This window comes from Gallinula chloropus (assembly GCF_964237585.1).
Source record: "Gallinula chloropus genome assembly, chromosome: 9".
NCBI classification, from domain to species: Eukaryota; Metazoa; Chordata; class Aves; order Gruiformes; family Rallidae; genus Gallinula; species Gallinula chloropus.
The window spans coordinates 4,805,518-4,816,291 of NC_140094.1; the positions used below are offsets into that span (position 1 = coordinate 4,805,518).

General features: G+C 58.3%; 2 protein-coding genes across 2 annotated transcripts; one reads left to right on the top strand and one right to left on the bottom strand.

The window, feature by feature from the left end:
• Window positions 1-95: 95 nt before the first annotated feature.
• On the top strand, window positions 96-3,208 carry MPI (mannose phosphate isomerase; the record flags this gene model as incomplete). The annotated part of the gene is made up of 8 exons (XM_084268142.1): window positions 96-111; window positions 510-637; window positions 891-1,091; window positions 1,181-1,322; window positions 1,488-1,670; window positions 1,798-1,971; window positions 2,097-2,305; window positions 2,420-3,208. The coding sequence occupies 8 exons, from the start codon at window positions 96-98 to the stop codon at window positions 2,636-2,638; spliced, it is 1,272 nt and encodes a 423-aa protein (XP_084124268.1). The 3' UTR covers window positions 2,639-3,208.
• Window positions 3,209-3,472: 264 nt separating this feature from the next.
• On the bottom strand, window positions 3,473-7,429 carry FAM219B (family with sequence similarity 219 member B). The gene is made up of 6 exons (XM_084268377.1): window positions 7,358-7,429; window positions 5,955-6,057; window positions 5,614-5,704; window positions 5,247-5,324; window positions 4,919-4,967; window positions 3,473-4,743 (listed from the first exon to the last, which is right to left on the bottom strand). The coding sequence occupies exons 1-6, from the start codon at window positions 7,424-7,426 to the stop codon at window positions 4,585-4,587; spliced, it is 549 nt and encodes a 182-aa protein (XP_084124503.1). The 5' UTR covers window positions 7,427-7,429; the 3' UTR covers window positions 3,473-4,584.
• Window positions 7,430-10,774: the final 3,345 nt, after the last annotated feature.

Below are 10,774 nucleotides of genomic sequence, written 5' to 3' on the forward strand. Positions count from 1 at the left end.
CGCCGCCGCTGCCGTTGGACTACGGCTCCCGGCCTGCCCTGCCGTGCCCCCCCCCCTCTTCCCCCCTTGCCCCCCCTCCCCGTGCCCGCTGAGCCATGGCGGACATCCGCGGTGAGCCGGGCCCCGGAGGGCGGGGGGAAGGCAGGGTGGGAGGGGGGGGGAAGTAGGGACACGGCGGGGGGGTATCCGCCCCCGGGCGAATGAGGACATGTGGAGGGTGGGTCACACCCCCCCCCGGCATTGAGATCCCCCCCACACACACACATAGCGGTGGGGCGGAGGAACGGAGCCCCCTGCCCGCGGGACACTCCCACCCCCAAAAAGCCCATATAGAGTGCTTTACCCGCCCCCCCCTATGCGCCCCCTCGGTCCCCACCCTCTCCCCCCGCACCGGAGGGCTCACGGCCCCACCGCCGGGGTGCCTGGGGGAGTTTTGGGAGAGGGGGGCGGAGGGTTATTTGTACACAGCCCCCCGCTTCCCCCCTTAATGCCCGGCTTCCCCCCGGCAGTGTTCCCGCTCTCCTGCCCCGTGCAGAGCTACTCCTGGGGCAAGGTGGGACTGGAGAGCGAGGTGGCCAAGCTGCTGGCCAGCAGTGACCCCCTGGTCCAGATCCAGCCCGACCAGCCGTACGCCGAGGTGAGTGCTCAGCCGCGCGTCCATCCCGTCCCTGTGTCTTTCCTGGCTGGCTGTGGCTCTCACCATGCCCAGTCTTGGGATTGGGATGCGGATCCTTGCCGGGGGCTGCCCTGGGGAGGAGGAGGAGAGGAGAAACCCGGCGTGACTCAGCCCCCCAGGAAGCTGCCTTGGCTGCATTGATCGCCTCCAAAAAAGACCAAGTCATCTCCCTTGGCTGCCCAGCTCAGGGGTCTGTCTGTCTGTCTGTCTGCAGCTCTGGATGGGCGCACACCCCCGAGGCGATGCTGTCATCCGGGATAACCGCATCCCCCAAAAGACCCTGGGCCAGTGGATCGCCGACAACCCCGCCTGCCTGGGGGCAAAGGTGAAGGACGCCTTCCAGGGTCAGCTGCCCTTCCTCTTCAAGGTGCTATCGGTCAACACTGCCCTCTCCATCCAGGCTCACCCCAACAAGGTAGGGAGAACTTGGGAGGTGGTGGGGAAGCCCTGGCAGCAACCCGTGTCCCTGGGGAGGTCCCCCAGCTCCTCTGTCCCCCTCTCCAGGAGCTGGCGGCGAAGCTGCACGCCCAGTTCCCCGAGCATTACCCCGACACCAACCACAAGCCCGAAATGGCCATCGCTCTCACCCCCTTCGAGGGCCTGTGCGGCTTTCGGCCGGTGGAGGAGATCGTCTCCTTCCTCCAGAGTAAGGATCGCGAGGTCGGGCCCCCGACGTCACCTTCCCTCCCTGCGGTGGCTTTGGGGTGGGGTGGGGGGGGGATAACTCGGGATGGGGGTGCTGGGCTCCCCCCATGGTGGCGGTGGCCAGCGGGGGTGACTTGTGCTGGCCACCCGCCCTCTCCCCTGGCAGCCGTGCCCGAGCTGCGGGCGCTGATCGGAGAGGTGGCGGCGGAGCAGCTGGAGCGCAGCGGGAGCGACGACCCCCGGGGCGTCTCGGCCGCCCTCCGCGTCTGCTTCACCCGCCTGATGAAGAGCGAGAAGAAGTTCTTCGTGGACCAGCTGAACATGCTGGTGAAGAGGATCTCCCGTGAAGGTGGGTCCTCTCTGTGTGCTGGAGATGTTTAGGGGGTGGGGGGTGCTGTGTTTAGGGGAGGAGATAGGGGTGGGGGGGCATGCCCCATCTCCCTCCCCAGTGTTACACCTGGTCTCTGCCCACACAGCGGCGGAAGGGAAGGACACGTCGGGGAGCAATGGGGACCTGCTGCTGCGGCTGCACTCCCAGTACCCTGGGGACATCGGCTGCTTCACTATTTATTTCCTCAACCTGGTGAGGCTGGAGCCAGGGGAGGCCATGTTCCTGGGAGCCAACGAGCCCCACGCCTACTTGCATGGAGGTGAGCACCACACTGGGCTTTCCTCACCCCCACAGTGTGGCCAGAGGGTCCTGCACAAGCTCAGGGCCCCCCCACACACACCCAGGATGGGTGGGTGGGTGGGCTGACAGCTCTGCCTCCCCCAGACTGCGTGGAGTGCATGGCGTGTTCGGATAACACGGTGCGCGCCGGGCTCACCCCCAAATTCATTGACGTCCTCACCTTGTGCGAGATGCTCAACTACACGCCAGCACCCAGCAGCTCCAAGATCTTCCCGGCTGTGCAGAGCCAGCTCGACCCCAGCGTCTACCTCTATGACCCACCTGTGCCAGACTTCACCATCATGAGGATAGAGGTGAGTGGCGGCGGGGGCAACATCTTAGTGGCAGCAGGGATGACACCCCATCCCCCCCAACCCTTCTTGGAGCTGGGACTGGGACTCAAGCCGTGGCTCCCCTTCCCGTTGCAGATCCCCCCCACCATCAAGCTGTACCTCGTCTCTGCCGTGGACTCTGCCAGCATCTTGCTGGTGATCCAAGGGACGGCTGTGGGCACCTCCACGGCGGCGGCCTCCGAAATGACTCTGCGCCGCGGCTCCGTGCTCTTCATCTCTGCCAACGAGAGCATCTCCCTCCACCTCTCCTCGCCAGACGGGATGCTGCTCTTCCGCGCCTGCTGCCTCCTCTGAGCGGGACCCGGGACGTTCCCTCCGGCACTACACATTCGAGTAGATAGAAACTGGCCCTGGGGGAAGTCATCTCGCTTGGAAGTGTCCCCCTCCATCTATTAAACCCCCCCTTACCCCTCCCAAACAGCCCGTCCTCGATGCGTAGAGAGCAGTTCCACGAGTTGGCTCCTCGGACGTGGCACGGAGCAGAGCGAGAGCATCTCTCCCAGCTCGTTGGCCACGGCCCCTGTAGCATCACCTACTCTGGGTGCTCCTAATGCCGTATGGCGACTCCTTTTCTTGATCTCTCCCCTTCCTCCTCACCGAGGAGCAGCAGGGAGGCCTGAGGTGTGCACCCCTGAGGTCCTGAGCATCTCCGCCCGGCTTCTAGGAGCTGCTATTTCCCTTCCCAACCTCCCCCACCCCTGCAAATGTGATGCTGAGGCTTCCCGCTACTCCTGGGCTCTTCCCCGAGCCTGGCTGACAGCAGGGAGACCTCTGAGCCACGTCCCCCCTGCCCCAGGTGTAAAAGGAGGGGGGCTGCTTGGCAGGGTGACGGAGCCAGAGAGCCTCTGGTGCCGTAAATAAAGCAGTGACTTTGGCCTCTGTTGGTGAAGGGAGGAGGAGGATGGGGAGAAGCCATGGGGTCCGGAGGAAGGTTGGGGGCAACCCTAGTGTCCCCATCACCCTGCAGCAGCAGCAGCAGTCTAAGGAAACGGGGTGAAAAGCAATGAGGGCAACAGGATGGCTCTGAAAACGCGTTGGGGTGGGGAAGGAGCCCTTGAGTGTGGGGCTGCTGGGGGGAGCGGGGTTCAGCCTCCTGCCCCAGCATGGATTCCACGCTCCAAGTACCAAGAGTTGGTTTATTGAGTGCTTCCTTCAACAAGGAGAATACAAAAAGAACCCCAGAACAAACCAGTTCAGGTCTCTGGGCATCACACATGTAAATAAGGTTCCTTTCCGAGAAGCTGATTGTCCTCTACCTAAATAGAGCAGGACCCTGATTTAAGGCAGCATTTAAGGTTGGGGGCAGGTAGGCTCCCCAGTCACCCCAAATCTGTGCTCCCAGGCACCCATGTGGAGCTGGTACAGAGGAAAGAAGGGGCGGGGGGAGGGGGGGGCTGTGCTGCCCCTCACTTGCATCAGGGAGAACTGGAACAGAACGAGGAGCTCTGAACCCCAAACCCGATGGATTCAAGGGGTGGGTGGGGGGATCCCCTTGTGAGGCAGAACGCAGGGAGGTCCCAGCCCAAGCAGTGCTGGTGGATGGAAGAAATGCAGATGCTAAAAACTCAGCAGCCTGTTCCCCCCCCCCTCTGTTTGCGGGGTGTGTGGGGGGGGAGGCAGTGTGTGTCCCTCCTCCCCATCTTCTCCATGGGAGCAGCAATCTTTGGTTCAGGCCAGCCCATGCTACGGGAGCAGCAATTAATTGCAAGCAAACGAAGCAGCTCTCTGCCACCTCAGCCTCAGCCTGCCAGGCTGAAGGGGTGACTAAAGCCTAAATAAATAAATAAAGGGGTCACGGAGGGGGGGTTCCAGTCGGGGGGAGTTTGACCCCACCCTCCAGCACCTCTCAGTGAGGGAGGGCAAACCTGTGTCTGAGAACAGGCCTGATTAAAGGAGGAAAAGAGGAGGGCAGGGAAAAGTGAAGGGCATTTGGGGCCATGCCTCCAACCCCCTTCCTTCCCTTTATACCCCAGGGGCTCTGCCTCTCCTCCCTCCCAGGTCCCATCCAGGCCACCTAAAGTTCCCTGTGCCACCACTCCCTGCTACTGCTGAGCGTAAGAAGTCCTTTGGGGTCGGTCGGTTGGTTGGTGCTGCTCCCCATGAGTGGCATCGCAGCGTCACTCAGTCCTTGTGTCACCATCCTGGTGTGGGATGCAGACCACAGCAGCCATCCCACAGGACAAAGTGCTGGGTTGGGTTGGTTTTGGAGCTGTTCCTGCACGATCCCGGCCGAGCAGCGTCTACTGGATCACACAGGAGAGAGAATCCCCGAAACAACAAGGGCAGGAAGAAGAGGCAACGGGTTTCGGGGGGATGAGATCCAGATCTTCGTCATCGGGGACCTCGTCGAGGTGGTACCCATCCTGCAGCAGCTGCCTGCTCAGGTCCTGATTCACCTGCTGGGGAGGGCAGGTGGGACAAAAAAGAGACAGAAACTGGCCCAAATTCATCCCCGTTGGATTAAAAATTTAGGTGGGAGGGCTTGCAAAGGGCAGGGTGTAGAGACCCCGAGGTGCAACGGGGACAAGGGAACCCGTGGGGACCGCGCCGTCCCAGCCAAACCCCTGGACTTGCCTCGGCGGAGGAGTAGCCTGAGGAACATCTGGATCCCGGCTCCCCATCACTAAGAGAGGGAGGAAACGGGTCAGAGCTGGTCGGGAAGCGGTGTCTGAGCTTGGGATGCACACCTGGGCGCCTTGGTGGGGTGGGGAGGGGGGGTTCAAGGGAGCTGGCAGCGTCACCCCGAGGGATTTGTTAAATTTGGGACACTGGGAGTGTTTTGCTGCTCTAAAAGTGACAAAGTGAATCAGTGTTGTGCCCCCTCCCCCCCAAAAAAACCCCAGGAGGGTGAGCCTGAGACACCCCCCCACCCAAAACCCCACCCTATTCACCCGCTTCCCACCTGTCCGAGTCGAGGGAGACCAAGTTCTCATCCGGGGTCTGGCTGAGCGCTGTGTAGCCCTTGTTAAACTTCACTGACCTGCAGGAGAGCGGCGGGGGGTGCTTGGCAGGGGTGAAAATACAACCAGGGAGCCGAGGGACTGAGGAGCCAGGGCAGGAATCCCCATCCCCAACAGCCCTACGGCCACCACGACCTATGGATAAATTCCACCTAAGCTCTCGGCTAAATCCTTAACGCCAAGCCAGAGCCAGCAAAATAAAAAGCCCCAAACTCAGATTTTTAATCCTCCTGGTTTCCCCCCTACCCCCCCCAAAAAAAAAAAGAGGAAAAAAAACCCCCAAATTCCCCCAAAACCCTGGGATCAGACCTTTTAGCTGTCGGCTTGGGGTGGTGCGGCGAGGGTCCCCCCAGCAGCCCCTGCCTTCGCAATGCTGCCTTCGCCAGCTCGCGCTGCCGCTCTGGAAGCCAAAAGCACAGGGGCAGAGCTGGAAATACCCCGATGTCTGTATTTTGGGGTGGGGGAAAAGGGTCCTAAGGAGATCGCAGGGGGCACTGCAGCGTTTTGGGGGTTTATGTTGGGTTTTTAATGGGTTTTATCCCAGCAAAGGAATAACAAAGGCTTTTGGAGATTCCTGCCCCAGGTGAGAGGTGTGGGTGTCTCCCTGAATCCCGGTGAAAATCCTGGGAAGGCCAGGGAGCGTGGCTTACGGAGCTTGGCGTGAACAGAGGAGGGTTTGCTCATGAGGTACGGTCCCTTTTTCTCCACCACATCCGACACCCTGTTCGGCCTCTCGCTTTCAGCCCCGATCAGCTTAAAAAAGCAACACAGGGAAAGAAACCAGTTTAGCAGCATCTCTTTATGGGGATGAAGTACACCCCAGTCATCGGCTCCTCTTCCCCCAGGGCGATTTAATTAGCAGGCTCATCAAACAGAACATAAGGGGCAGGGAATTAGAGGGAACGGCTAAGGAAGAAGCATGGCTGAGGACCTGGGGTGGAGATAGGGGCAGGACCGGGATTAGGGTCAGCGTCTGGAGCCGGAATTAGCAGGGCAGAGACCTACAGGAGGGAGTAACACCCTGCGCAGGGAGCTGGGGCTGCAGAGCCAGCGGGATTAACCGGGCAAGTCCCCCAGATCCCCCTGTACGTGCTGTACCCCCCAGCCCCACACCCTGTGTATGTACCCCATACCATCCCCTATGCGCGCCCTACGCTGCTGCCTCATGCATGTACCCTATACCCCCCCACACACATACCCTATGCTGCCCCATCCCATCCCCATGCTGCACACACCCTGTAACACCCCCCCAGCCCTATATCCCCTATGGATATACTCTCTACTGCCCCATACAATGCCCCCCCAGCCTTATGCCCCCCATGCACATACTCTGTACAGCATACTCTGTACAGCCCATATATATATATATATATATATATACATACACGACATACACACCTCCCCACCCTACACTCCAACCCTCAACATATACACCCTGTAGACCCCTCGGCCCTATGACCCCTATGGATATACCCTATGCTGCCCCATACACCCCCCCAGCCCTATATCCCCTATACTGCTCTGTACAACCCCCCAAGCCTTATGTCCCCTTATGTCCCCTATACTGCCCCACAACCCCACCCCACAGCCCTATACCCCCTGTGTATATACCCCAACCCTCCATGAATGTACTCCATACACTGCCCCAGCCCTACACCTGCTAGGAATATACCCTATAGCACCCCAAATAACACATCTCCCAGCCCTATACAGCCCATACACACACCCCATACATCCCCCCCAGCCCTATACAGCCCATCCACACACCCCATACACTCCCCGAGCCCTATACAGCCCATCCACACACCCCATACACCCCCCAGCCCTATACAGCCCATACACACACCCCATACACCCCCCAGCCCTATACAACCCATACACACACCCCATATATCCGCTATATCCCCCAGGCATATACCCTCCCAGCCCCATACCCCCTATGGATATACCCTATACTGACCCCCATAGCCCAATACCCCCCCCACGCACACACCCCACACCCCACACCCCCATGCCCCCCACATCCCCCCGCTCACCCCGGCCCCTCACGTACCCCTGTCCCCCGCCGCCCGCCGGCTCTGCCCGCAGCGGGACCGCGATCTCCGCCGCCTCCCGTCGCCATGACCGCTCCGCGCCCCGCCCTCAGCTCTCCTCCACCAATGGGAACGCGAGGCGGCCGAGCCCAGCCAATGGGAAGCGGGGAGGTGGCGCGCCCCCTCGCCGCGCATGCGGGGCATGCTGGAGGCCGCCGGGGCCTCACCTACCCCCTTGGGACCCTGTTCCCAGCCTCCCTGAAAGCCCTTCCCCAGCCCGGGGACAGCCGGGCAAGGAGCCAACTCGGACCTGAGGAACCCCACATCGTACATCACCAAATACTCCCTCACAGGAAAGCTGCACAACAAGTGGGCGCTCTCCAGATGAGCTACAGACACAAGCACGTCCTGCTCCACCAGGGTCCTTCAAGCAGACACCAGGGTGACGTTGGGCACCTGTTCCCGTGGTGATCGCTCCGTCTTCTTCCTTCAGGCATTTACAGTACAGACTCCCAAGGTACTCGGCTAAACACTCCACCATTTAGTTTCCACACTCTTCATGTTGCTTTGATGTCAGGAAGGCTGCCAGCAAGCCACAGGCGTTTCAGTACCCGGGAAGCTGCGGCCTTGCCAACACCTTGAAGTCGCAGCCTCTGGCTCCGCCTGACCAAACTCACACCAGGATTTCCTGTGTGTTTCTTCATCAGTCTGGGAGATGCTGCTTTGCCTCACATCCGAGGTGGTTCGAGTTCTCCAAGGTGGGATAACTGCTGTCAGGGGATGACTTGAAGTCTCACCCTCTGGCTCCCCCTCACCGAACTCACACCAGGGTCTCCTGTTAGAGACAAGCCCGCTGAAATACCACGCTTGTATCTTCGGTGAAAGCCCATAGTTTCAAAAACAATCCAAATGACCAAATGTAAGACAGATCCCTAAGCTTTATAATCACCCAGATTAAAGTTACAGCTATTAAAGTGTGAGCTGACAGAGCCAGCATGATTTTAGATCCACAGGGAGGGAGGGAGTCCCAACACTGGCACCCAACCCAGGCTGGGGAATGGGAGGGAATAGAGGGACTGTGAAAACTACACTCCTGCTACCCCTTGCCAAATCACAGCCCAGAGCAAAGAGTAAGACTTACTCATTCACTGCTTGAGGAGTAACGGAAGCATATGCCAATAAAAGCATCAGAAATATCCCTGTGAAGGAACATGTTTACTCACTTCTAGTTGATTCTAGGAAGGCAGCAAACCCTTTCAGCTTCACAGCTTTAAGAGCAGAACCTGCGACAGGCAGGACAGAAAAGTACCAGGGCTCCACATGGGGATCCCCCCACCACACACACGCTTTGAACGCCCATCAGAAGAACTCCCTTCTGCCTGGATGTCGCTGAACACCCAACACTCGTTGTGGCCAGAGCATGTTTTGATGAGGTCAGCCCTTTGATAAGCTTTCCCCCACCATGACTGATCTACTGGAAAAACATGACACAGCCAGAAATGCCCAAATAAACACATGGCATGGCAGAGACAACTGAAAGCTTCAAGAATGGATTCCCTCCCGGTCTGGAAAGTAGTTACAGCACTCCCTTCAAATCTCCTGGGAGTATCAGGGCAGACATCCCAGCATTTGGTAAGGCTAAAGATAGAAAGGGGAGAGGAGCTGTGCTGGGTGGGGGGACGGGGCAGTCCAGCAGAGGCCATGAAGGGGCTGTAGAAATCGGAGAAATATGGGTGCACATCCAGGTTTGTGTGACCTTGTTTAAAGAGCATGGGGCCTGTGAGTATGATGAACAGAGATACTTCAGGTTTTACTCATTCTCACTTCTTTTATTACTAGGAATTTACTGCTATGCCTATTCTCTTCAAAAATAGTAATTAAGAAAAAAAAAATTAGTCCTGTATCTGCTGCAGATGGACCAATAAAACTCTGGAGTTTGACAGGCTCTTGAATCTCCTGGCTTTGTCCCCATCTGCAAGACGTGCGTTCCACCTGCTGCCCCCCTGTCTCAAGCCAACCAACTGTTGCTAAGCAAACACCCAATAAAGGTCTAGAGCAGCAACGGTTGTCAGGGACCTCTGGTGACCAAACAGTGACATCTCTGTCAGAGGGGCATCGCCTGAGTCGTCTGGGGAGTTCACCTCCAGACTCATCTGGGGAGATCACCTCCAGTCTCATCTGGGGAGATCACCTCCTGCCACGTCTGGGGAGATCACCTCCAGTCTCATCTGGGGAGATCACCTCCTGCCTCGTCTGGGGAGATCACCTCCAGCCTCGTCGGGGGAGATCACCTCCAGTCTCGTCTGGGGAGATCACCTCCAGTCTCATCTGGAGAGATCACCTCCAGCCTCGTCGGGGGAGATCACCTCCAGCCTCATCGAGGGAGATCACCTCCAGTCTTGTCTGGGGAGATCACCTCCTGTCTCGTCTGGGGAGATCACCTCCAGCCTCATCGGGGGAGATCACCTCCTGTCTCGTCGGGGGAGATCACCTCCAGCCTCGTCGGGGGAGATCACCTCCAGCCTCATCGAGGGAGATCACCTCGAACAGGTCACAAGCAACAGTGTCCAGGTAGGTTTTGAATCCCTCCAGAGAAGGAGACTCCCCAACCTCCCTGGGCAGCCTGGGAGGAATTTCCTTTTCTTCTTCATTTCTTAAGTCTTCTCTTTGATGGCTCAGCCAGGTGATGGTAGAGATGGTAAGCTGGTATTTACTCAGTCTTCCCTTTCTCCAGACTTTATCCTGCCTCCCGGGTCTGGGACTCCTGAGGGCCCCTTCTAGACGGGTGGATCCTGTCCCTCTCCAACAGGCTGGAGTCACCAAAGAACATCCCCTTGTCATCAAAGCCAAACCCCTGGCCTTAGTACCAGCCGTGTAGCCAGGAGTTGAGAGATGTGAGATTTCCCAGCCTGTTCAGAAAAAGGAGGAAAAGCAAACTTGTTTTCCACTGGAGCCCCCAGGCCTTTCTAGTCTTCCTTGACTCTGCCTGGTGAAAGTGTTTCAAGTATAAAGGTGAAGTAAGGTGAAATCCAGAAGTCCATTGGTACGAAATGTCCAGATATCCCCAGTCTTAGGTAGGAACTTGTTGTGTGCTCTGTGGTAGGGACATGAATTTAAGGAGGGGCTGGAAAACAACCCTGTTGGTGCTCATAGAAACACCTTCAGGCATTTATGAAACTTCAGCCTTTGTGTTACTTTCCCAGTGATGATTGTAAGGTGCTTTCTTGTTTCTCCTCCTAGCTATAATCGCTGAGGCTGTGCAAAAATGGCTGGGCACTTCCACAAAATCCTGCTGTGTGCCATACCTGGGGTGCTGGCACTTGTTGGCTGCTGGTGGCTATATTCCCAAAGGAAAAAGAATGCCATCTCTAGTCGGGAAGAAGAAGAAACAGCTGCTGAAGAGCAGCAGGAGGAAGCCCCAGCACCAAGTGCTGAGG